At 41.9% G+C, this 26,302-nt stretch overlaps 1 protein-coding gene across 3 annotated transcripts in view; it reads left to right on the top strand.

Moving 5' to 3' along the window:
• CERS3 (ceramide synthase 3) overlaps positions 1-26,302 on the top strand; it is a 42,807-nt gene that overhangs the window by 9,869 nt on the left and 6,636 nt on the right. For all 3 annotated transcript variants that reach the window (XM_088063229.1, XM_088063230.1, XM_005521618.3), the window contains exons 2-10: positions 4,252-4,434; positions 5,940-6,057; positions 7,981-8,099; positions 11,600-11,657; positions 12,494-12,544; positions 13,434-13,526; positions 13,723-13,851; positions 15,385-15,491; positions 16,786-16,942. In XM_088063229.1, the coding sequence (XP_087919355.1) occupies positions 4,253-4,434; positions 5,940-6,057; positions 7,981-8,099; positions 11,600-11,657; positions 12,494-12,544; positions 13,434-13,526; positions 13,723-13,851; positions 15,385-15,491; positions 16,786-16,942 (1,014 nt within the window). In that variant the 5' untranslated portion in view covers position 4,252. The remainder of the gene's footprint in view (positions 1-4,251; positions 4,435-5,939; positions 6,058-7,980; positions 8,100-11,599; positions 11,658-12,493; positions 12,545-13,433; positions 13,527-13,722; positions 13,852-15,384; positions 15,492-16,785; positions 16,943-26,302) is intronic.

The following is a 26,302-nucleotide window of genomic DNA, read 5'->3' on the forward strand; positions in this document are numbered from 1 at the left end:
TCACTGGAGTCTTAATTCAGCTGTTTGAATTCAGTATTTTGGGATTTCATTGTAAGAAACTGAGTCCAGCAGCTCCTTTATTCTGTGCTGCCACTGCTGCTGTGTGTGGGCTGGGAGAGGTGTCAGTCACCCCTGCCTCAGGTTGTGGACAATTCAGCTGGAATCAGGTTTTCTCACTTGCACAAATAAGATAATACAGGGTACAAAGAGGTGGCAGCATCAATCCAACATCCTTCCTTCAGTCCCTTCCTCCACAAACCTCAGCTCCACGTGCAGGACCCGTCTCTGTTCAGCTGTTTCATCGTGGTAGATGCAGTTGGGATTCTTCACACAATGTCCAAAAAAAAAAAAAGTCTGTTTGTAGTAGAACACAAATCTGCAGCTGGAACTTGTGTGTTAACTCCTGGAAATATTGCTGAGTCTTCAGCTAAACCAAAGCCTGTGATATGGTGGATCTGATCTTTATTTGCTCTTTTAAAGCACTTCTATTTCATGTTGAGGATGAACAACCTGGAACACCTTTGCTTCTGTTTTGATATCTGAGGCTTGATTTTTCCCAGCAGTCACTGCACCAACTTTACCAGTTCCGCCAAATTATGAGGGGAATAGGAGAATTAAATTCTTCTTGCTTTTTGCTGATTTCAGTCTTTCCCTGTTACACCTCTGGAGCCTCACTGAGGAGCCTAAGGGGATGCTTAGGAGAATCAAGGTTACATTCACTTGCATGTTTGTGTTGTTGAGCCATTGGGTTTTGTAATTTATTCAATAAATAAGGATAGGAAATCCTCCTAATACATCCTGCAAACCTGGATATCGCCTGCTCTTAGTTCTGGCTTTTGAAATGCAGTTTTTGCAAGCAAGCGAGAGCTTTTGTACAGAGAATACAATCAAAGTATTTGGCTCAGTTTCTTTTTATTAATTCCTCAGACTGCAGCAGCCAGAAATTCTACTTCAAAGCAGCTCCTGAATTTGTTTTGCAAAATGCAGCCACATATCTTTTCTCAAACCCAAATTTGCCCTTTTTAAAATTTTCTTTGCTTAATAACATTAAAAATATGAGGGCTTTCTTCATTGAATATATCCAGGATCCAAGAAACAGAGCGTTGAAAGAAACTTCACATTGGTACTTCCCAACTGTGTGGGCTTTCCTTTAATTATAAAAGATGCAGTTCCTGAAGTAATCATTCCTGATTTTCCTGTTTTGCTCTAGCCCATTAAAATTAGATTAAACTACAGAGGTGATCCTTCCGTAGCACGGAGGTGATTTGATTTCTTTATAATAAGAATGTATTTTAAAATATCTTCATTTTTGACTGACTTTTAGCCCCTTCCAGAGCAACAATTCCAGTTTTTTCAATACAAATGCTCCTGGAAGTGCTGGTCTATGGACAGGGACCTGGGAAGAGGCAGAGGTTTTTCAACCTAGGCAGGCCAGAATGAGTCACTCACTGTTGCATTTCTCACTCCTGCTTTCTTGGTGCTGCCACAGGCTGTGAGGAGAAGCTCTGAGCTCAGCACTCAGCAATAGGAGGTTTAGTCTGGGTAGGATTTCAAGTTTTTAGTTAGAGCTGATCCCAAATCAGGCCAAACTTGACATTTGCATCTGCTGCCCGTTCTCTGAAAGTGGCATTTGCAGGGGGGAAAACTTGAGAGTTTGTGCAAGTGAAAAACCATCCTGAAATCCAATATCTTCAGCACTGATCCCAGCACTGGGGCTGGTGGCCACGGCTGCCCTCTTGCTCCAGCTCAGGTCTGTGTTTGTAAGGAATTCCTCACCTCCCAGGTGCTCTGGGAACCTCGTGATGAGAGCTGAAGGGAGGCAGGAAAGCAGCCCAGCTCTTTAACTGCTGCTGTTATGAAGATGGAAATCTTCAATATTTCCAGGGAATGGCCTGATTTGCTGCAGTGAAAACTTCCAGTTTTAAGGGTAATGAAACTTAAGAATAGGCTGCAGACAGATTTGGAATCTCATCATTGGTTTTGTCAGAACCATTGAACAGCGTTCATCAGGGATGGTCCAACCCCCATGGACCAGGCCAGTCCTGGTACAAATACAGGGATTACAGAAGCAAGAGTTTCAGAGAACCCACCTTTTGATGAATATATTTAGTGTTTGTGAGGAAAGATTTCCCCTGAAATATGTGAACTCTGGATCAGACCTCAAATCCCAGAACTCCCTTATATTTTAAGATTAAGCATGTACTTATGAGCTTAGTTTAATAGTGCTATATTAACTAATTTAAGAGGTAATCGTATGGTGAGGCATCCATGTGTGGAAGAAAACCATCAATTAGTGAAATCCCAGGAATTCTATAAGAAAATATGCACTACTGGGCTTTTCTAAGGTTTAAATGTTTTGGGTGCCCGTTTAGTCCCAGCCCATCTCACCACAAAGCAACTGTGAGTGCTCCTTCCACTGTGCTGTAACAGACTGGCCTGCTTTTATTACAGCTTGTGATAGCTTGCAGTGCACAGTCTAGTTAAAATATATATATATATATTAGGAAGCAGAACTGTGTAACAAGGCTCTCCTCTGGTCTTCTATTGTCTGCAAGCCTTTCTGTCTGACCCAAAATGTCACGTTTCAAAGCCCTGCTTCATTAGGATGGCGCCTGCAAGCTGCTGTTTAGGGTCTGTTAGCAGCCCTGGTATAAATCCCCACTTCCAGGAGTTTATAATTCAGCAGTAAAACATTGCTCTAGGCTGAAACTTGGCATATAAAGTCTCAGTGCGGGAACAATTGTGATTTCTCCCTCCTTTATTTTTGCATGTGCTTATACACAGACGATTCATTCAGGAGGTTTTTACTGTCCCCTTCCTGCATTTAAAAAGATTAAATGGCTGGGTTATTAATAGTTCAATTCTGACTACTGTGCTTGGCCAGTAAATGGATCTGCAGTGCTGTTAACCAGCTCTGCTTGATGGGTACAGGTCACTGTTTCCCAAACCTGCTCCAAGCTTAGTGGAAACAGCCCGGTGTGGACCAGCAGTGGTTGTTTGGCTGTTAATTAACGTGGGCTCCAGTGTTAATTAAAGCTGTGTGTGGGTCCAGAATGCCAGTGGGATGTTCTGGGTATGGTGTCCTGATCCAGCTGCAGGCACAACTAAAATCCTGCTCAGATATGGAAGAACAGGAAAAGGCTTAAAGTGCTCCTGACCTTGGCATGATTTGATCTTATCTCGTGATCCTGTACAGAGATATTGCTGGGAGATCTTCTGATGAAATAAAGTTTTGGTTGAAATCATCCTCCTAGCTCAAATGTTTCCTCATCAAGGCTATGTTTCAATGAAATCAGTTATTTCCTCATCTTTTTTCCTGGTTTACAGAAAATTTTAGCACGGAAAAAGTAATTAAAATTTACTATTCCTAGAAATCATGGAAAAATTATGTGTTTCAGCCTTTTGGAAAATGTCATAGTAACCTGTATTTTTCTTCAATATTAGGATGTTTTTATAGGATATATAACATGTACTATAAAGTCCTTACAAATATATGAGAACAGCAACTTCTAAATATATAATGTAGACCACAAAAGTTTAAAAGGAGGCTTTTAAAATAATTAAATACTTTAGTCAAAGTGAATTTTTTTTCTTCCAGAACTGATTTTAGACATTTGTTCCTGATCTAGATTTTTGTCACAGTTAAATCATATTATTTCCCATAATTCCTAGAAAAAGCTTACTATGCACTATAATTTTTTTCCCACTTGTCCCTGTGCACAGGTGTTTGCAAATTCAGGGTATATTTCCATTAGCATAATAAACAGCAGTAATTCATCAGAAATGTCCTCATTACTATGGAATTGAGGCACTCCCTGGACTTTCTCATCTCTTTTCCACTCTTCCTCCCACTTATATTTAATTTATAAATTCAGCCTCAGGAAGATGAGTTCTCATTAGTATTAATATGATAGATAACACGTGAGTGTTGCAGGAGATTTGCCTAGGTACTAAGCAGTGCAGTGTGAGTGACTGAAAGGAGGCAGCAAGTACCTCCCTGTGCAGATTTCAAAGGCCCTGTATTGCTTTATATCACATCAAAATTTGGCTTCATTATTTTATCTTTTGCTGGGTTATAATCCTACCTCCTTGCTCTAAACCAAGATGGTTTTAATTTCCTGTATGATTTTTTTTTTCCCCTGAGAACGCTGACTTTACTGGCTTTACACAACAAAGCTCAATATGGGTTTTTTCATGCATTTTCTCTTTAACATGTGAGGAATAAATTAAATTCTCTCTTTATTTACTCAGCATGGCGTACATACTAAAGACACTCAACAGCTGGTTCTGGTGGGAGAATATCTGGATGCCCATCAACTGCACATGGGCAGATTTTGTAGACCGTGATGGGCTTGTCTTTCCCAAACCACACCAGTTGTATGCCACAATCCCATATGCTTTTGTATTGCTGATCATCCGATTCTTCAGTGAAAGGTAAGAAACAGAAATGCAATTTGCTGCTAATGTTAATCCTCATGGATGCTGAAAATGAGATATCTGTAGATCAATGTTATGTTTTATAAAGGATGATTAGTTGGTGGTTTACTAGGAAGATCTAGTACAGATAACATGGCAGGTGAAAAATTGGGAAGTATTTTCATTATTAGGTATGTGTGGCTGTGGTCCAATCCAGAAGGAAAATATTTCTCTCCAGCTTTTTTAGAGAAGCATTTGGATACTTCTGATTATCTCCTTTCACTAGGGATACCATTAATTCAAAATCATTTAGGTTTTCTTTTTCTCTTTCAGTGGAAGGATAGAAAGATTTGTCCTGTCAAACAAACCTCTCATTTGGTCCTGGACCAGAACATTTGTGTGAGGCTGATAGATCCCAGGTGTCTCTCTGTGGCCAAGCTAAGCAGATTGGAGGGATCTCAAAGTTTCATGTGGACATTTTATGCAGATCTAATAAAGCTGGCTCCTTTTTTCCCTTCACTTTGGCACCAAAAAATGGATTGCTTCTGCAGCTGGAATCTTAGGGGACAAGCAGAGGTTGAGTCCACAGAAGAAAGCTACAATCACATTAAGATTTACAGTGTTTTGACTTATTTATTTTACCTATTTTTGCTTTATTTTCTTCTCTTTTTCCTCTAAAAAATGTGATTAGTAGGTTTTTATAATTATTTCAGGATAGAATGAGGAAATTTGGAATGTCGTGAGTTGGACAGACTTAAACCAGAAGCAGATAAGATCATTCATGCTGGAAATCAAAAGTAATTTGGATCATATGTTCATAACCATTCCCAGTGTCTCCTGAGCAAAGGCTTGCCCAAGTGTGTCTCACTGCAGTGCTGTTGGACAGGACTGCTGAGGGTAATCAGCCCCACATCTGGCTGCAGTGACTCTGAGGACAGCTGACCACGCTATGAGTAATGAGGAATCAATGGCTGATAGCAGCAGGAGGGAGGGGGCTTTTCTGCACACCCTGCCCAAACAGGAGGGCAAAACCTTTGGTGCCCTCTGCAGCGATTTGGGTTGGGAAAGGGAATCCACCAGTCTCAGGGAATGGCTGTGTGCCACAGGCTGGATCCAGCCTGGGTGGTGGTGGCCCAGCAAAGAAGGTGCCAAGTGACTTTGCCACTGGGAGGAAGTTGCCCAGCAGCAATCCCTGAGCTCATGTGGAGAGAACATCTGGTCTCCTTTCACTCAATTCCAACACTCCTCTGATGGCCACGAAAGTCAGGATGTTTCCTTGAGTTCAACAGCATTTCATGGTCACAAACTGCATTCCTTGGGTCTTCTTTGTTGTGTAGCTGCTGATAAACTGTGGTTCTCTCTTGGGATTAGCTAGAGGGAGATCCCTTTTTCTCAGTGCACTGGCACATTCTATGGCAGATTAAATTGCATCAGATTTGTTTTCTTCATATCCTGGCATGAGAACAGCCAAGGCCTTGTAACTGTGTTGCATTTCTAAAGCTTTTCATGCCGTGTCTTTTCAGATATGTTGCCATACCTCTAGCAAAAGCCTTGGGTATAAAGAATGTAAGACGTGTGAAGCCACAGCCTAATCCTGTGTTAGAGAGTTATTTCCGGGAGTGCTCAAGACATCCATCCCAAGTAAGGATTCTCATTCTTCCAAACTAGTTTTGCTTTTGGAAAATCCCACTCTTACTGTTTCAATCAGCTCTCAGCAATGACATCATGGGATGAGTTCCAGCTGATTGACAGATGACTTAATTTATTTGGGTTTTTGTTGCTGTTCTGCTGACAAGGGTATATGGCATCTGAAACAGAAAATACATTTAAGATGTTGAATTTTCTGGCATGCTGTTCTAGGTTAGACTGTTATTAATATTTCCAGTGAAGATTAGTGTTCCATCTTTAACTCATTCTGCCTGGAGAAAGCTTCAGCTGATGTCTGTTTTTGGAGAGCAGGATCATATTTACTATAGGCAATATCATCGGAAGGCTGGCATGGAAGCCTTTTGATCCGTTATGTTGCTGCATACTTAATCCTGGCTTATGTGAGAAAGAAAAGCAATCCCTCTATTACAGTGCTGTTTGTTTTTAAAATTGAACAAGGAAAGAAGACTAGCCAATGCTTGTCACCTCCAGAAATGAGGCAACTTGATTTTGGGTGGGAGGCAGGTACTTTGCTGTGAGTGCAGCCTCAGGAGGTTCACTTACCTGACTACAGTTCCCAAACAATTGGTAGTTTTCCTACACTGGTTTCGAAAAGAAATATGCACTTTCTAGAAATGAGGGATTTTGATAATTATTGGTAATAGAACTTGGCATTGCATCCCTAGCTCTGCTATTCCTTTGTGTATTTTGCCTGATGACATCAGGAATAGATGTACAGGTGCTCACACACAAGCTCTTCTCTCCCTGGGTGAGTATCCCAGTCTCAGTTTCATTCCTTTCTTCTGCTTGAGTTCAGCTGGACATTTGATTTCTGAAAGGAAGTGCAGCATTTTTAGACTCCTCAGAGCATGGGAAGGATTCAGGCTGCCTCCTTTAGGCGTCCAGCCTGGGGAAGCCTGGCTGGCAGCTGAGGGCATGTGGGCTCTGTTGTATGGAAACAGAGTCCCTGTTCCTGCGAGCCAAGTGGAGAGCTCAGAGCCAGCAGGGTGGGCTGGACACAGCAGCTGTTTGCACTCCAGCCCTCCCTGGCAGCTCAGGTGCCTTTTCTCACATTCCAGAGGTTTCCCTGAGGGTAGGAGACTACCTGGACTGGCCTCACCTGGGTGGAGGCAGCGCTGCTGCCACCCACTATTTGCATTGGGAGGAAAGAACTTCCCCAGGGATGAGCCAAACGCTCTCCTTGCTCCTGAAGCAGCCCTGGGGAAGTCATCCCACACCTTCTGCACTTGGGGATGGAGGAGAGGAAGGAAGCACAAGGCTGCTGCATGTAGGGCACTGAGCAGCCTGGAATGCAGGAGTCTCACTGCCTTGTGCTGGGCACCTTGGGAGCACAGAGGATGCAGAGCTCGGGTTGTGGCACCCCAATGGCCACCTGCACTTCTAGGCCCTGCTCCACCCCCAGTTCTGCTGTTGGAGGGGGGCAGTCTGGACCTTGCTCTGGAGGATTCATTGACTTGCTTTGGATTTGAGAACAGAGCTCAGTTCACTTTAATTGCAGGCCACTTCTCATCTGTGAGTCTCATATATAAACAAATTATTCATATTTATGACTAGGTAAGATATTAGGTGCCATGTCCACGTGTGTTCATACATGGCACTTCCCGCTCCAGCCTAAGCTTTCATCTAACAGTAAAAGTTGCATCTCTAAAACTCTCAGGAGTGACCAGAAAGACAATAGAACAGTTTGTGGATCTGTTCATTTTGTGCCTGCTTTATTTATATGAATAAAAATCCAGGATTTCTTTTGAGCATTACTTTAAAATACCCCATGCATATTTAATATTGGTAATATTTTTAAATTAAGACCTTACAGTAATGGGAAGCTGCTCTGTGAACAAAATAAATGAAAGTGATGTTGGAGTGCATCTACTGCTAATGTTGTTCCATTTCTTGCAGTCAGAGATCAAAGGCCTTGCCAAAAAGTGCAACTGCACCGTCCATTTGGTGGAGAAATGGTTCAGGAGACGGCGAAACCTTGAGATCCCAACAGTGCTCCGGAAATTCCAGGAAGCTTTGTAAGGAAAGAATGCTTTTGGTTATCATTGCTTTACTCTTCTGGAAAAAAATTATTGAGGTCCCCCCTTTCCAGAAGGCTGGGTCTGCCTGATGAGGGATTTTGTTTCTGAATTCTGAATTTCTTCAGGTTTTATTCACCAAGTTGAAAGGATTTAGTAGCGTTTCTCCAAATGATGGTTAAAAATTCAGGTTAACTGTTCATCCTGGAAAAAAAAACCAAAAATAAAACCTTAAAACATTTTACAGTTTTTTCCTTTGTGGAATAATGGATTTCTAGGTTCCTGGTACAAAGTGTAAGAGGAAAACATGCAGAGAATAGGAAAACATTTTCCTGTCTGCCAGTAATCCTGGGGGAAAAACAATGCTTCCTTTGGTTTATGTTTGTACCCAGGCTGTCATTTTGGGATGCTGTCACGTGTAACCAAAGTCAGCTCAAGAGCAGCACTTGTGGCATCCAGACTAAAGACAGGTGCCACAGCCTGATCATGGGATACTGTGTGAAACAGGAACTCAGACTCTCTGCTGAGAGTGGGCCAGTGAGCAGCTTTGAGTGATAGTAATGAATATGTAAGAAGTTTCAGAACCTCCTGCATATGATTTTTCACTTATGTGTGAGAACTTCCTCATACCTAAACACTTGAAGTGTGATCTAAAAATCTCATACAAATTGCAAATCCCCAAATGGGCACAGCTCATCCCTTTTGGCTACTGACATTAACCGTACCAGTGTAAAGCACTTTCAAATGCTCTGTGTATTTGGCTTTTCATTAGCATAATTACATTGGCAAAAATTCACCTGATTATAATATTGAGCCTCTGTTACTGTAGATCAGCTTAAGAAATGAGGGTTAAAAGTACAGCACAGAGCTCAAAGTTTATAGTTACTCGATCAAGATTATTTTCAGTGTTAATCAATGTGATGATGATTTAGTGGTGTCCTCTGTCAGACATAAATCCAGATGATAGACAGAGGTGTGTCTCTTTGAAGTGTGAGTTGAATAAATTCTCCTGACATGGTTTATGTCTGCTGTTGTTTTGGGGATCAGTTAATTTGGTTTCACAAGTGACCATAAGATTTCCTGCTACTGCTAAAAGACCTTCCTGCCATGCATGCTGTCTCTAGTAACACACAGCTAAAGACTGAAATTCCAACTTGCTCGGCAGCTTGAGTGAGAATGAAGCAAACAGGTTTCTCTTGTGCAATTTTGTGAACCTTGCTCTGCTCTTTGTCAGTGAATTTAATTGAATATAATTCTCTAGGCAAAAAAATGAGGAACAGAGTTATTCCACTCTAGTAGTCAGTGTTATGAGCATTATGAAACTTTTCGAAAGCCTGCAATCTCCAGGATCTTTTTACTGAATCACAAGGAAAATCTGATGAGCCACATCTAAACCATACTTAGGCTATTAGTGCTCCCAGTTGAGCAACACTGGGGTTTGGAAAGCCCTTTGCATGAAACCTTCACTGCCTTGTAAGACCTACCAGCCTTTAACTTCCCCTACTAAGTTCTTTTTTGTTACATTCAGTTCAAGGGGAAAGATTGCTGAGGTTAAATTAGAAAATCCTCTTGCATAGCTGTTGATCAGTGCTCTCTCTGATGGCCGGGATCAGAGTTTAAAATCCACTTAAGTAAAATCTGGTGAATTTGGGTGAGTTTTCCTTCAGGTTTTATTCACCAAATTCATAAAGAAGCCTGGCTAAATGCAAAATGAGGCAGTGCTCTGACAGTCTTGCACACAGATTGAGTTCATCTGAAGTGCTGTTTATTGCCAGGTGTATTCAATATATATGTGTAGGGCTGGGGATTAATGGCACAGTCTTGGTGCTCTATGCTTTGAATCTAATCCAGAAAACCACTTGCACTTTACAATCAACACAGAATCAATTCTGCCATATCCACTGGACCACTCACACCTCTTTGCTTGGAATGGGAGGCATGATGGCAGAAGCAGTCCCTGTGTAGAGTCTGTCCCATGCCCCAGTGTTGTGTTTTTCAGCATCTCTTGGTTAACTCTGAGCCACTTGTGGGTTCCACTCTCCCCTTCCATTTGCTCTCTGAATTTCCACCATGTACCTCTGTGCTTTTCCTGTCCATGCAGTGCTTGTTTTGCAGTGTTGTTTTCGAATCATCTGAGGAGAGACAGTTTAAGGTTGAGAAGAAAAACAGTTGTTTATCACATGTGTATCAAGTGGCAACTTTATAATTATTTTCCTGACTTCTTTCTCAGGTGTGAGACATTATTTTGTCTCACCTCCAACATTCCACGTCCTCATCTTGTGCTTGTTTTTCTCATGCAACACTGTCTCAGTCTTTGAACATCTCATTCTTTCTCCTGGAATATCAACCTCCAGGGGATGTGGGACTCGGAAAGGAGGGGCTGCTTTCACCAAACAGGTTCTCCTCCTCTTCACCCATTTGGCACTTCATTAAGGCTTGCCAAAGACCACAATCTCATTTTATACATCTCTCAATCCATCAGTACAGTGTTCTTGTGGTGCTTTCTCCTTTTCAGTGGGTTTAGGTTTTCTGGGAGCTGCTTGCTGCTCTCCTCTGGGTTACCTCTTGTTCTAGAACAAGTTCTCACCAGGTCTGGGGCCATGTGCCTGTCCCTGTGGTCACAATCTTTCTTTGCATGTGAAGTCCTGAAGTGTTTTCCTACTGGTCTTGCAGAGCTGCTTAGGGGAAAGCTCAGGCTTGTTCCTGCCGAGGGGAAGAGTGGAAAGGAAGTTTTCCATCACCTGTAGAGGTGGGAGTGGGAATGCTTGGGCTGAGGCTGCAGCCACACCCAGTCCCAGGGACAATCCCTCCCACACAGGCTCCAGAGTCACTGGGAGCTGATTGCTGCCTCCAAATCACAGCATCCTGCTCTGACACCTAAAAGCATCACTGAGATGCTCAAGAGCTTTTTGCCTTTGCTGACTTAGCAGGCTGATGGTGCAAACCTTGAAGGTTTATCTGCCTTGCTGCATATCCATTTAATCCACAAAAAGCTTAGATCAGGCTAAATTCTGGAACACCTAGTCAAAGATGAGGTTATAGTTAGTTGAGACCTTGTAGCAAGAGGTAAACTAACCCAGTAGATGCTGAGTTCATAAGGCTCCTCTGTTGTCAGCAATTGGTGTTGAGAGATGAAGTGAATGAACCCAGGAAAAGGTTTGTGTTCTCAAACACTCATTTTTAGGGGATTTATTACACTTGCTGTGGTCATTCTCTTGATCAGTTCAAGCCTGGCTGGAAGATTACTGCTATTATGACAATGAAAATATCTGTATTGTGATGATGTAAAAGAATTTTCTAATTTAGCAGTTAATCAAGCCTTAAATATTTAAATATTAATAATTCTGATACACTTAATATGTGGCAATCCTTAATACTGAGTGTGAGGCTACATTTATGTGAAGATTGTGATATACAATGATTTGCAGTAATTCTGGATCAGGACAATATCTTTATAAAATATAATGGTTTGTTCCTATTTTTTCATTTCAATTTTGCAGCTGGCGATTTTCATTCTATCTAACATCCTCCATTGTTGGATTTATATTTCTCTATGATGTAAGTTAACTTTTTTGAAAGATCGATACTCTATTTTTAACAAAATATCTAGATTTTCTTGAATCCCATTGAAAGACTGTGGTTTCAGTGGCTCTGTGGGTTCAGATCTTTGGTGTATGTAATCTGGGCTGCAATATGCACCGAGATTTAATTTTTAAGTTAACTTTTGACCTTCTATGATAAAGGAATTTATGAGTAATCAGTATTTTTAATGCAAGCTTGAAGAAGTCACGCAGATGGTTTTACAACACGCCTTGTTAACACCTACAAATGCATCACATGGCCATATTTTCCTCAGAGGAGGCCATAAACCTTTTTTTTGGCAGCATTTTTGGGGGTCACAGCTATTTATTGAGGTGTTGCTGCTGAGTCAGAAGTTGGGAATAACAGAGAGAGTGGTGCTTGGAGCTTGGTGAGCCCTCCTGGGGTGTCATTAATGCTTCCCCGGAGCAGCGGAACAGATCCCGGCGTGTCTCTGCTCATCTGGCCCTTCTCCCCAAACACTGTTTATCATCCTCAACCACTGGTGTGTGTGACTGGTAAACACAGCAAATTTAATCACTGTGGCAACATATCTTGAGTAATTGCAGTAATAAAACACACACCCACTGCTTTGGATGATGAAATTGAGAACTGGAACGTTTCAGGTGTCCTGAAAAAGAAGCCAAAAAGCTGAGAACAATATAATAAATCTGAGATGTAAGTTCCCTTTAGAAATTGGTGGAGAACAGTTATCAAGATTACAGCTTCTTAGCCTGCTCCACTTAGAGAGATTTTAAGTTAAGATGATAATTGTTGCTGAGCTGAGCAATGTCTGACTGATGTGTCTTCCCCAGAAACCCTGGTTTTACGACATATGGCAGACGTGGGTTGGTTATCCGTTTCAGGTGAGCTTTTTGGCATCGGGCCAGTGGCCTCCAGGTATTCCAGGTATTTCCCCATTAGAAGGGGTAATCCACAGCAGCCTTTTCCCTCCACACCGACACCACCTAAAGAGGTGCGGCACCAAAGCCTCCTGCCTTTTTTGGGAAGTGCTGCTGACTGTTGCAGGGCTTCCCTGGGATCTGCCGGTGCTGCAACTTCCCCCTCCAGCCAGACCACTGTTATTTCCACCCACCCCGGGATACCAGTTACTCACTGGAGATGTTATCAATGTTCCCAGATTCAGTGCAGAACCCCTGCACTGCTTCAGGCCCCGTGGTGCTTCAAGGCACTCTCATTTTAATAACTCTGCCCCATCCCACTGCCTTCTTATTCCTGTCCTAGGCAGGGACCAGGAATACAAATAATCCTGCCTCCCAGCTGAGTATTCCCAGCTCCTGGTACACACCTGGGAAATGTATTGACCCAAGGGAGCAGCCAAGCTCTGCTCTCCCCTGGGCAGATCCATAGGATTTTAGCATAAATACCTGACATTTCAGTTTATTATGTTAATTGTTCACCAGAACAGAGGGGGTTTATTTGCAGTTGATTGTAATTAAATGCAGAAGGATTCTGCATGTCGTTCTGTGACAGAAACATGGAGAAAAACCATGTTAAAATCCAGAGGTGGGGGAGGAACTGTGGGAATTGAGAGTTTGGGCTGAGCAAAGGTTAAAATACTTGGCTCTCAGAACATCCTTCTTAATGAAGCCCAGGACGGGAATTTAATTTAGCTTAATTTTTTAAGCAAGACTCACCAGAGGAGCAGAAGTCAGAAAAGAAAAAAAGAAGTAATCTCACTCGACATTTACTTTTTCCTGTTCTCAGAGTTAACTGTGTTTCTCTTCATCACAGACCTTGCTGCCATCCCAGTACTGGTACTACATGGCCGAGATCGGGTTTTACTGGTCCCTCATATTTACCCTTGGGATTGACATCAAGCGGAAGGCAAGTGCTTGTGCTGTCTTGTAGCTTGAACCTCCTCTCCCGTGAGCAGGGAAAAGGTGTTTGCAAGGAAAAACCGGGATTGGTGCAGCCACTTGAGGGCAGCATCAGTCTGTGCCCGGCATCCCGCACCCATCCCTGGATCCCCGAGCTGCTGTGCTTGATCCGCTTTACCTTTATTTCCTTCTGGCCCTCCCAGGATTTTATGGCTCATGTCGTTCATCACCTGGCAGCCATCGGGTTGATGAGTGGCTCTTGGTGTGGCAATTACGTGCGGCTTGGAACTCTGGTGATCTTCGTGCACGACACTGCAGATTTCTGGCTCGAGGTAACCCTGCTATCCAGCTCTTTTTTTTTTTTTTTTGTCCTGAGTTTTTTTGGTTATTGGGATTTTGGTTTTGGTGTCAGTGACATTTTAATATTTTTGCCACAAGCTTCATATAATCCCTTCCTATCTCCACAGGGACAAAGCTTTGCAGGTTTGTAACTTGTAAGATAAAAATGAGCATCTAGATAATTTGATACTTTGTTACAGAATCCATTATGAGGAAGGAGCAGAAGCGAACTTTCTCAGTATAGAACAGGGACTGGAAATAAAGTTTCTTCCCTGGGTTATTCTTCTTCCAGTGATAAAATTAAAGCAGGTTGTCCACAGCATCACAGAATCACTGAGGCTGGAAAAGACCTCTGACATCAAGACCAACCTGTATCAGATATCTTCTGGCAGAAGAAAAGTTTCTTCTCCTGCACCAAAGGGAAAGTCCCTTCCCTGCACTAAGTATCAGTAGAAGTGTTTAAGAAGTGTCCTACTCTGCACAGAGCACTGTGATCAGAGCTGCTTCTGGGTTTCTTGGAAGACAAAGTGTTTCCTTCACTAGAATTACCCTGAGTTTATAACCAGGTTTGAGAGCACAGTTTCATCACCTCTTTTGGTGGCAGTGCCAGTGTGAACAGCCCTTGTAGGCTATTATTTGTCCCTGTCCATTTCTGTTGCTGATACTCTATCTTGTATCAGAACAACTAATTGTGGGGTTGTGCACTTGGGATTGGTCCAGATTAAACAGGTTTTCTTGCTGGGTTACTTTTAATCCTGACATGCTCCTAGGTCCTGTGTGGCCTTACAAACAGTTGAGTTGACAACTGGTAGGGCAGCACTTGGATGGAAACTGGAGCTGAGCACCAGAACAACTTAATCCAGCCCTGCCACTCAAAAGAAGAAAAGAAGTTAATCAAGCTGCTGTTAAAAATTTAGGCTTGGCACCTGCAGCTTTGCTCGCACTTGAAAACTTTGCCCAGGGTGGTTCCTAATGGAACATGAGAGCTGGACAATTTATTTAGGGGAGAGGCAGCATGTACAGCCTTTATTAGTGGGGTAGAGACCAGCCCTGGGATCTGCTGCTCTCAAAAAGGAGGCAGGAGCTGAATTAGGCCCAGAGGAGGCTCAGTAACAGGCATGTCCCAGAACAGCTGTGTTTGAGGGGTCACTGCTACTCCTGAATGTGCAGGTGTAGCCAGCAGCTTCTCTTGGAATTCAGCCTGTTTGGAATCTGGTAGAAAAATGAGGAATTACCTCTCTTCTAAAGAGCACTTTGTGTTTAAATTGTGGCACTTTATATTCTGGTCTGAGAGCTGTTCTTTAGGCCTTTGCAGAGTCCTTTCCTTCAAGATAAAAGGAGAAATAAAAACAAAGAATCTCATCTGATGCTGCTTTATTGGGAATCAGTAAAATGATTGCTTTACATGTCAAACTGGGAGGAAATACTCTTCCTCCTTAGGTGGAAGATGAGTCTTTATTTATGAAAACACAGAATATATTTCAGAGAATATTTATGATACGTTTGGGGGTTTTTATCCACTGCAGGCAGCCAAAATGTTTAATTATGCTCGCTGGGAGAAAACCTGCAACATGCTGTTTATCATCTTTTCTATCGCATTCTTCATCACCAGGATCATCCTGTTTCCCTTCTGGTAAGCAATATTTAATCCAGTCACAGGCTTTCACTTCATTCCCACTCCCCCTGAAAGTTTAGTGTTGGTTGTAATAGAAAAAGGAGAGGAATGGACTGGACTTGAAAATTCTGCTAGTGAGAAAATTGACAAAAAACTGCATTTTCTTTAAAAATTATGTAACAATAATTTTAAATGAGCCTTTTGAACCTAAATAAAAGCTTTTATGTGTTATGTAACTTGTTTTGTAAATAGTAGTTAAATTCTATGAGCTCCTGCATTTTCAGGGGGACTGAGCTCCTTAACTAAAAGAAATCCTTTTTCCTTTTATTCCACCCCTTCTGCTGTAGCTGCAAAGTCAGAATACATGACTGTAGTTAATTTTTTTAGAGCCTTTTTTCTGCTACCCAGTCCTTGGGTACTGCCTCACCTCACTCAGGTGAGGAACACTCAGAGAAGTTTAGGTGAACCAATTAATTTATGAAGTCAGCACAAATAAATCTTAACTTGCTAAGTACTTGCATGCCTTTGGAGTGCTATGATTTAATCTGCTGTGGAGTATCCACATGGGTGCTTAACATGTTTATCTTTTAAAAAGTGTTTAATGTGTTTCACATTCACAGCTCTAATTTGCTCCTCCCTTCCCATGGACAAACCCTTAGAGACTCAAGCTGGTTAAATTAATAGTTCTGAACATTGATCAACATAAGGTTTTCATTTCCTGTAGTATTTTCTTTCAGAAATGCTGATGTCTTTTACTTTATTGTTGTTTTTTTAATTAACTGTACAAGTGATCTGCAATCATTTTGCTTCACTGAGTTTCTTGTTCTTCAGTTCTTGAGCTTGGAAGCGAAATATGATGAGATTAAAGGGACTCAAAAAGCCCCAAATAATATAGAAGTAGTGAAGTCTGAAGATGGACAAAACATATGTTAATTAACGAAAAGCCCTGTTGCAAAGCCTGTAGGATTTTAGCTGGAGTGTGGATTTCAGATTAGAGAGAATTTACACCAAAAAAAGGCATAGGCAAGCTCTGAGTTGCACAGTATCTAGACCACACAGAGATGAGGATCTGAAAAACAGGGACTTTTTCTAACCTCACTTAGAATACTTTCATGCCAGACTCGAATGTCTCATCTTCTGAAGTCTGTGTTTCAACAGAGATGCATAATCTAGTTAAGACAGGGCTTGTTAATTAATCTACCATCTTTGCAGAGCTTTTTAATATTAATCAGCTTGGAATATGAGATTAGAAATAAGTGTAAATAGCATAAGGAAGAGATCTTGCATCATAACAATGATCTTTATTTTTTAGGATTCTTCGTGCCACACTATATCAGCCTACCTACTACTCCACGACCCCTGTCATAGCATATTTTTTATTCAATGGGATGCTATTAACCCTCCAAGGCTTGCATTTATATTGGGGTTACTTAATTTTCAAGATTTTGAAAAGATTCGTTTTCCTAAAGGTAAGAAATTTGTTTCTTCAGAAAGATGTGTGAAGTATCAAACAGATGCCAATGCTTCCAATAGATTTACTTGGGATTTTATTGTTTTCCTGACCTTTCAAGTCAGCATTTTTGATAGGGATCTACAAAGCATAGAAATGTTCAAACGTGCTTTGCACCTCTCATTGTCACACCCAATGCCTTGGTTGGAATATAAAGACTTCAGCTAGAACAGGGTTTTTTTGCCTGTATTTGATGTTTTGTACCAATAGTAAATGAGAAATGAGCTGTCCCAACAACTGAAGCCCTAAGATGGTCCAGAACTCCTCAGGAATTCCTTTGTTCTGAGTGCAAGCAATCTTCTGTCACTGGACTTTGTAGCAACTTACCAAAACAGAAGTGAGTGATGAGAGCTTTGACTACATTTTTTCTCTGCAGAATTTAAATTTCTTCAGATTTGTCTAAATCTGAGATGACCTAAACTTGAGCACTGGTTTTGGATCACAAAAACCAAATTAAGCATATCTGGTACTATGTTATGGCTCAGTGAAACACTGTCATATTCAGATGGAGCAGAGAAATAGTGCAAGTCTGGTGCTGCCTAATCTGCTTTTACATTGTAGAGAAAACTCATATGGGAAAAAACTCTGAAGAAAAACTGCCATTTATGTCTTGTTTGATTGCCTGAAGTAGTGACATTTTCACAAGGTCTTGTGCAATGAAATGTGGAGTGAGGTGCAGGGTAGATAAAATACTTAGCAAAAAGCATTCAAGAGAAGGGCTTTGGAGAATGTCTCTAAGGTTTGGCACAAGTATTGACAGGTATATTTTTCTAGCTAAAATGAAATTTAAGTTGCCCTGTTGAAAAATGGTATTTTTTCTGAGGCTCAAGAAACAAATGCTTCATTAAACTGAGTGTCCTTTTAGCTGAAACAGTTTATGCTGTGAAGCATCTTAAGGAAATAGAAATATTCTTTTCTCTGTGTATTTGTTGAGTGCTAACAGGAACCATCCTGTAATTATTGGAGTTTTGGATTCCATCAGATCTTATGCAAACCGACAGCTGGGTATCCTAGGGAGACCCAACATCTGCCCTGGAAGTTACAAACTCAGCCCTTGTAAGACAGCAAACAGCAGCACTGAAGGGACAAATCTGTGGAGAAATAGTTTATGTTGCTCTGCCTCTGAAACAAACTTCTATATTCCCTTTGACACCGAGAATCTTGTATTTCTTGTGTGTCATTTACCTCTGTTTGACAAATCACCACATTATTTCTGGCCTGACTTATTGAGGTGTAAAGTGCTTTACTTCTTGTTTTCTTTTGTGATTTTGACCTTGTCTCTGTGCTGTTCTTGTTTCCTGTGCACAACCCCTCTTGTGAATGGAGAGACATCCCTCTGCCTCCCAGCTGAGGAAGGCTTGGCAGAGCTCTCCATCCGTGGTTCAGGTTCTGAGAGCACAGTGCCAGAAGGTGCTTGGATGCAGTGCTGAACAAACATTGCCAGGCCAGCTATATAAGGCCACCCTGCCCTGCCTGCTTATGTGCCTTTGTAAGGGGCAGAAATGTTTTATTTTATTGTGTTCGTCACTGCAAAAAAATGGGAAAGCACCAAGCCTGTGTCCCTGCCACAGATTTTTGATTCCTTATACAGCTCTCTGAGAAGACGGTTTCCAAATAACATTTTTACAGTGGTAGCAGCAGCAGCCCGGGCCCTTTTCAGTCTGGATGACTTCAGCTGGCTTGCATGTACAGCCTGTTTTCCATAGCAGTGGCAAACTTGGCTGTGAAAGCAGCTGGTGCCTCCAGAGCTGGAAAGGCAATGTTGAAAAGAACGGTGTTGGCAAGGCAGCGTTTTTATACCAACATCTTTGTTATAGACATGCTGCACACAAATAGCTGCTGCTATTTTAGAGAAATACCAGTAGACCATCATCCTGGTGTTAGAAGGGGTTTGTTTCTCTGCCCAAGACTGCCTGTTTTCTCAATGAAAACTTAGCAATTTTTGATATTTTTCTTGAAGCAACAGTTAGCTACTTCAGATGGAAAAATGAAGTAATGGTGTAACTGGGTATAGAGAATTCTGTGGTTGTTTAACTGAAGGAAGCTCTGAGCATAAAAGGGTGCAAGGAATTTTTTCAGTGACCCCTGTGCCTTGATCCTGGAGTTTTGGGGTCACTGCAGCCTTGGGAGTTGGTGGCTTCTTCTGTGCTTTCCTCTTCCACCTGAGGAGAAGATGGCTTTTGACTGAGAGTGGCTGGTCAGAAGCTCTTCATCTCAGCTGTCACCTCCCCCCACACCAGAAGAGGGGACAGTTATCCTCAACCCTCTGGTATAGGAGCTCAGCCAACTGACTTGCTTCAGCAAAAAAGAGCTTGGACTAAAAATCTCGTGTTTTGCTTCCTCCCAAACACTGCAGCAAGAGATGGCTGAGAACGAGGGAAAAAGAAAGAAGGGGGATGATCCCTCTGTGTCCTGTTTTCCCAGCCATGGGACTCCCTGGCACAGGGACTGGTGGCACAGGGCAGCACTGGTGGCCTCCAGGCTCACGGGACTTGTGCCACCTTTCCCTTGGTGCTCAGGGAATGCCCTAACAAGGGGGAGCTCTCCATCCACAAGCTCAGCTGTGCTCAGCTACTTCACATGAAGAAGCTTTTAATTTTCTATAGGGGTACAGAGGGTACAGAGGTTTTTTCCAGTCCATTATTCTTACCTGTGGAAAATAGAAATGTTCCCTAAACGTCCTTTCTTATGTGACATTTGTGACGTTGTGTACGGGTAAGGCCTGTAAGAAAAGCCCTTTGAGGTCAGACCTGTAGCCATGTATCAGTTCTGCTTTGAGAGGAAGGAGGACATTCTTCAGTGTAATTTCTTTTCAAGTTAGGTCAGGCAATTGCAATGTTAGCTGCTGGCTGCCATCTTGATGTCCAAGGCCTTTTGTTGCTAGGAGACTCCGTGTGTTTCTGTAATATTGTTCAATTACATGGTTAAATTACCCACTTGTATCAAGTTTCAAGCACCACTGAAACATGTCTAGTCATCATGTCTGCACATATGAGAATATTTTAGGAAAATTGAAAAAGCATATAGAGAAGTATGTACATACGCACTGATTTAAAACATCTCGCCAGGAAAATCCCGTGGAGATTAAACATTTTATTTCCAAGGTCAGAAAAAGGGAGTGAATGACAGCAACTTATAGCCACATTATTATGGCAAATTAAGATGTAAAATATATGTTAAACCCATTACACAGTGAGTTCAGGTTTTGAGACTACGGTGCTTTAAATATTGAAAAATATGTGTAAGTTGTAGGAAATGGGCATGATGTCCACATGTCTTAGATACTTCAGGGCTGATGCAAAGTCCATCAGTGGAGGGTAATGGCAGGTTTCTAACAGACTGTCATGTGTCCAGGAATAGGTTTTCCTGCTCTTGTAATTGTTTTGCCACCATCAGACCACCTTCAAGGAAGGCAATGAGCTGCTCACTAATGGCTGCTGTTATTTAGGAGACGTCAGCAGCAGTTTTCTTGGATTCACTGTGGTTCTTTGCTCTTCCCGAAGCACAAAAGATCTTGCACTGCTGTAGATCAGGATTTTGGACTTGTCACTCTTTAAAAACCTGTCTATGTTCAATATTCCTTTGGCATTTTGTACTTGGTTAAGCTTTTTAAAGACTGGTTGGGCGTATCCTAGTCCATGGTTTGTGAATTCCTTATTTGGCCCAAATTCCCAAGGCAACAGTGAGAGTTAGTGTTCAAAGAATGACTAAAAACAGAGTAGGGGAAACTGAAAATGATAAGAAAATACTATTTTGGGTTGAAATGAGAGCTGTGAAGTGCTTGTTATGATACTTCTGCTGTTCCCACCCATCATTTTTCTACTGCAGCATTTTTCTTCTTTTTTTATGCTTGATCTGCTTGCATCAAACAAACTGAAATTTAATGAGAATTAGCACATTCAGTGAGAAGTAATTTCCTTCAGAAAAATGCCATACTACAGGAGTTAAACAGAGGACAAGGTTTATTTCCATAAGATTTTGTTTTCTTACGTGTTTTGTCAGGCCTGTGCTGCCCAGTGGCTGTTGGGATGCTGCTAAAACAGACCTGGAGTTGCACTTGCCTGAATTCCAAGTGGCTGTTTTAAAAACAGCAATACATTTTAGAGGATAATGATAATCTAGTGAGTTACATTTTCATGACTGGGAAGTTGTGGAAAAACTTTTCCTGGCTATTTTGTTGTTCCCTTCTAGACTGGGAAGGGCCAGTTCTGCTCTGGAGTTTGAGTTCTCTCAGTGGATGGTTTGCACAAACATAAGACAGGTTGAACTAGATTAGTAAGGGTTGCTTTTTCTCCATTTTAAAGAATGTGGAGAAGTTGAATTTGTTGGTTCTCGACAGATGAATATTTATAGCAGATTTTCTCATGAGGATGGCTTGCTAGGGGAACAAAATAAACGGAGGGAACAAATGAATGGCTTACTAGGGGAACAAATGAAAGCTTTCCCTCTTAGACATGAAAACCAGTCAATCTGGGAGCCTTCCCAGTTGGTTAAAATGTTTGCCCTGGGGACATGAGTTGTTTAATAGCCTGGAGATGGGAGTTAGCCAACCTGGTCAGCAGCGTGAAGGCTTGTGCCCTAGTAAAGGGAAATTACTTCCTGTTATGACTTTCTTTCATCTGCATATTTCCCATTCTGCTCCAGCAATCTAGTTAAACCCAAAGCCTGGCTACATGTCTCACTTGATGCTGCCAAATTAATCTGAGGGAGGAGGGTGGGAGGCAGCAGAAGGAGCACAGAAGAGTTTGAGGTTTGGTATTTACAGGGACAGACAAGGAGCAGAGCAGCTGAGGAGCCCTCCCTGCCCTTCCAGGGATGTGGAGTCAAGGCTGCCCCCAGACATGGATATTGGCAGTGTGCAGCCCACCAGAGCCTGTGAAAGAGGAAAAGCCACCAGGTCTCACTGTGCCAATCCAAGAGCACTCTTTGGTCTCTGGGGCCTCAACCAGTTTTCCTGGCAGTGGAAGTTAAAAGGCAGATTTCTGTTTGAATCTTTGCATTTACTCCAGATTCTGAATGGGGTCAGCAGCTGAGCAGTGATTTCCAGGGAGGTGTGATATATATGCTTAGTGGATTGTATGTTATACCGCATACTAAAATGTACTTCTCAGGTTTCAATACAGCAACAATGTTCTTTGCTAGATTTTTTTAAATTAATTTTTTTATAAACTCTGCTTAGAATCCCCATAATTCCACAACATTTTTCACTTGAGCACTATATAAAAATCAGGTAAACCTTCAAAAACCTGGGTTAAAGGCTGTTATGACCCTTGTGGAGGAATGAACTAATGAGAAACCACAGAAAATAAATGGTGAGCGTTTGATGGTAAATAGATGGGTAGTGAAGGTATGGGACCACTGGGGCAAAGTACCCTTCCACAGCCCTACTGTGCACACACAGGACTGTGCAGGAGCAGCCTCAGCCTCCGGGCCAGAGTCCAACAAACTGGAACTGTGGATGCTCCCTTTGCCTGTCTCACGTTGGCTGAGCCATGAACAGCTCTGATGCGCTGCAATAAAAGCCTGCCCTTTCCAAAGCCGCTGAGTTTGACTTCAGTAGGAGCTGCAGATGACCAATGCCTCTAAGAATAGAAACCCAAGCCTCCATGCAATCCTGAGGCTTCCTGGCCTGGCCATTCCCGAGGGTTGATGCAGGGCCAGGCTGTCAGCTGGTAGGAATGAGCGCGGCTCAATGGGATTGTGTCAGTTTTCACCAGCAATGGATCTGGCCAAACAAGCACCCCCGCCCCTCTCTGTGTGTTTCCTGGCACGAGGCAGCTCCACTTCTACTAAATCCCCCATCCAAATGGTTCTTTTGATGTGCAAGTTCCTAATTCAGAGGAAAGACAAATGTTGGTAAAGTTTTTGCTCTAAAATTAATTGCTTTACCTTGCTGTTCACAGAAGGGTATTTGCTGACAGTTTTTCTGGCTTCTCCTTTTAACTGCTTGCATCTTTTAATTTTCTAGCAGGATCTTTATGAAATGTTCCATTTCTTGCTCGTTTTATATATACACCTATATAAAAATTATATATGTGTAATAGTGTGCATATGTATTTATTTTTTCAATTGCCAAAAATCAATTCACAGAGTGAACCCTAAGCCTTACAGAACTTTTGATGCCTTCATTTACTTTTTTTAATATATTCTGCAGAGGTTTGAATTGTGACTGTGTTATGAGGTGAATAATTCTTATATTTTCAGAGGGAGTTACTGAACTGCAATCTGGTGAATCAATTTTTAAAAATGATTGAAATAAAGCTAGTTAATAATAGGTTAATATCAATTGAGAAAGAAAGTTGTTCTGTCTTGTATTTAAAGAAAATGTTTCCCTAGGAGGACCTAGGAGCGCTCCATAATCATAATTACATGGCAAGAAGGGAGGAAATCCTTTAAAGGAGCAGTTTGTCCTCTGTAACAAAACTGAAGTGAGTTTTGGTCAGGCACAGGACACTGCAGGTTCCCCTCAGCAGGAAGCACAGAAGCCTGAGCAGGCAGGGATGGGTGTGAAGCAGCTCCAAGGTGGGATTTGTCTTGTGTAACTTATGCTGTGCCTACCACAATTTCCAGGGTCCCTCTGCATCTAGCAGAGTAAGAGTGGTGTCCCCATCTCTGTATCATTTGGCTCAGTAAGGAAACTGCATAAAACTTCATTCACTGGGTGCTACTTAAAGTGTTTCATACCCAGCCTTGATATCAGGGTGGCTGCAGGGACTGTATGGGAATGATTTTAGGTATTGCAATATGAATTTAGGGAAAAAACTTGTTAGGTGAGTGACTGAAAATGAGATTGATGTTTAAGTATGGATATACAGTTTAGATGCATCACAACAGGAAAGGAATGGTCTCTTAGGATGCAGAGAAATGTCCCTGCTGGACAGAAGTGCCTGTCACATACCTGTGTGTTGTGGTCTCAGTTCACAGCACTGCAAGGCTTCTGCAGGAATCCTCTTTAGCAGCTGTGTTGTTTCAAAACATTAATTGAGGGCAGTATCATACCTCACTGAGAACAGCACGAGTGTCTGATCAGCTGTTTTGTAGCCAAAACAGCATTTCTAAGGAGTAAAAGTGCATGTTCTGATAAAAGTTCATACCACTGAACTCCTTGGCTTAAAGCAAGTTCTGTCCTAGGGTAAAAAAAAGTTCACTATAGAGAACAGCATCAAATGCCTATTATATTGTTCTTTGTTTCTTTGCCAACTGTGGATTTAAAATTGGAATAATTCAAAAAGCAGTGGGACATTATGACTCACTCGGTACCTCCTGGGCTTTTGACATTATCGTAAAGCCTCGTACGCCGCAGCGCGCGGCTCAGTCCGTGGATTTCAGTAACTCAGCCAGCAGACTCGGCTGGAACCACAGAGAACCTGATTAGCTGTAAACAATGACTTAGTTCTTCACAACACTCAGGGCATTCGAGCCCCAGTTCCAGGTGTGCTGTGCTGAGTGACACCACCAGTGAGGTTTTCTTGGGGTTAAATTTATCCTGTCTGTCAAAATCAGGGACCTGTTCTAGTAGCAACATCTAGTTCTACCAGGCAATTCTTTTCAAGAATTGTGGAATTAGTGGAACTTCTAATTTACAAGTCTTCTTTGAGTTCCCTCTGAAAACTGTCAGAGGAAAGCTTGGGGAATGGATATTACATAAAAGAGATAGATTAAATAAGAGGACTTTTTGCCACAAGATGTCCAATACAATTAACTTGGAAAGTCTGCATCTTCATTTAAAAAATGCAGAAAGCAAAGTCCAACTGTGCATCTTCCATGGAAGATAAACATTATTTATGTTGCCTAGTGTGTATGAGCTGAAAAGGGAAATATATTTTCCAATAAAATCTTCCAGGCTGGAAATACAGAAGAGTTTGTTTGAATCCAAATGTATATTGCTTAGTCTCAATAGGAAAGTAAAGACTTATTAAGTCATATGTCAGCTGAATTGAATTATTGATGTTGAATTCAACATGTTGAACTCGGAGATTCATCAACTTTATAGTATTATTTGTTAGAAAAGTACCCCCTTCTATCTATTTGGACCGACTTTTTATAATCTCTCTTGTTTATTATCTCTTTTATTTGAGGCAGTGGTTCCTGACCTGACTAATAGCTTTCATCTTTGTACTTCAAGGTGTTTCCATATGTGCAGGTGCTGTGGAATTTACTGTCTTTACATTGAAAAATCATGATTTAGTCAATGTGTTTGTGGATGTTTAAATGAAAATATTTTTAAGGTAGAATTAAGGTATAAGGTTCTGATTTTAATAGAAGATTTAAGAGTCAGAAAATTCCAGCTAAATGTTAAGAATAACTATTTGAAAATCCAAAAATCGAAATTTCACCAGATCAGAAAACAAAATTCTGGAATCAGTTCTAAATTGTTTTAATACATCAGTACTTGATAGGAGAAATCCAGTTAACTGTGTGGATGTAAGCTATGCTTAGCCCAAAAAACTAATTGGTTCTAGTCTTGTTCAGTCAGGGGCCAAATAGAAATCTTCTTATGCTGCTGAGAAGCCTGGAGTCAGTGTTGATCCCACCAGGTGAGTTAGGCCTGGAACATCTCCCACCACTCACATGGACACAGTTGGAATCATGGAATGGTTTGGGTTGGACAGGATGTTAAAGCCCATCCCACCCCCTGCCATGGGCAGGACACCTTCCACCATCCCAGGTTGCAATATATTTTTGCCTTTTTAATGCTGCCTGGCACTGTCTTTCCTTCTGCTCTTGCACTTTCCACCTGAACTACCCTGCTGTGGCAGATACGGAGCTGTGGCTGCAGTGTGACCTCAGTGTGCACTGGACAAAGATGCCACGTTCCCAGTAAAGGGGGGCAGGAGGGAAGGGTGGTGTCTGCCCAGCCCCATCTCAGCAGTGAGGTTCCCATGGTGTCACCAGCCCAGGGGATAGGAAACCAACGCTTCCATCAGTTGTCAGCACAGCAGTGTCCTTCTGCTGCTCTCCTCAGCTGCAGCAGAGTGCAGGGCCAAGGGCTTGTCAAGAGGGAAGTGATCTCTGAGTGCTTTATTGAGAGACAAACTTGAACAATTAGGAGTGAATTCTCTGTTAGTTTAGATGGAGATTTGAGCAGTATTTTTCTGCTTACAAGAGGCTGGGAGGTGGCCTGTGAATTTTGTTCATCTCTTAAGTTCCAGAATTCCTTTTTCCATGGTGAAGTCACTAAGAAGGTCCTTTACTGTTCATGTAATGCTAATGACTTCAATGATACATGTTCTAACAGCAGTGAAATGCAAGAAGCCAAAACTACCTTAACAAATACGGTTCATTTAACTAAAAGAGGCAGACTGAGCAGCAGGTGGAA

This window comes from Pseudopodoces humilis, chromosome 16 (genome assembly GCF_049639895.1).
Source record: "Pseudopodoces humilis isolate 2021_Gansu_Grassland_sample_001 chromosome 16, ASM4963989v1, whole genome shotgun sequence".
Classification (NCBI taxonomy): domain Eukaryota; kingdom Metazoa; phylum Chordata; class Aves; order Passeriformes; family Paridae; genus Pseudopodoces; species Pseudopodoces humilis.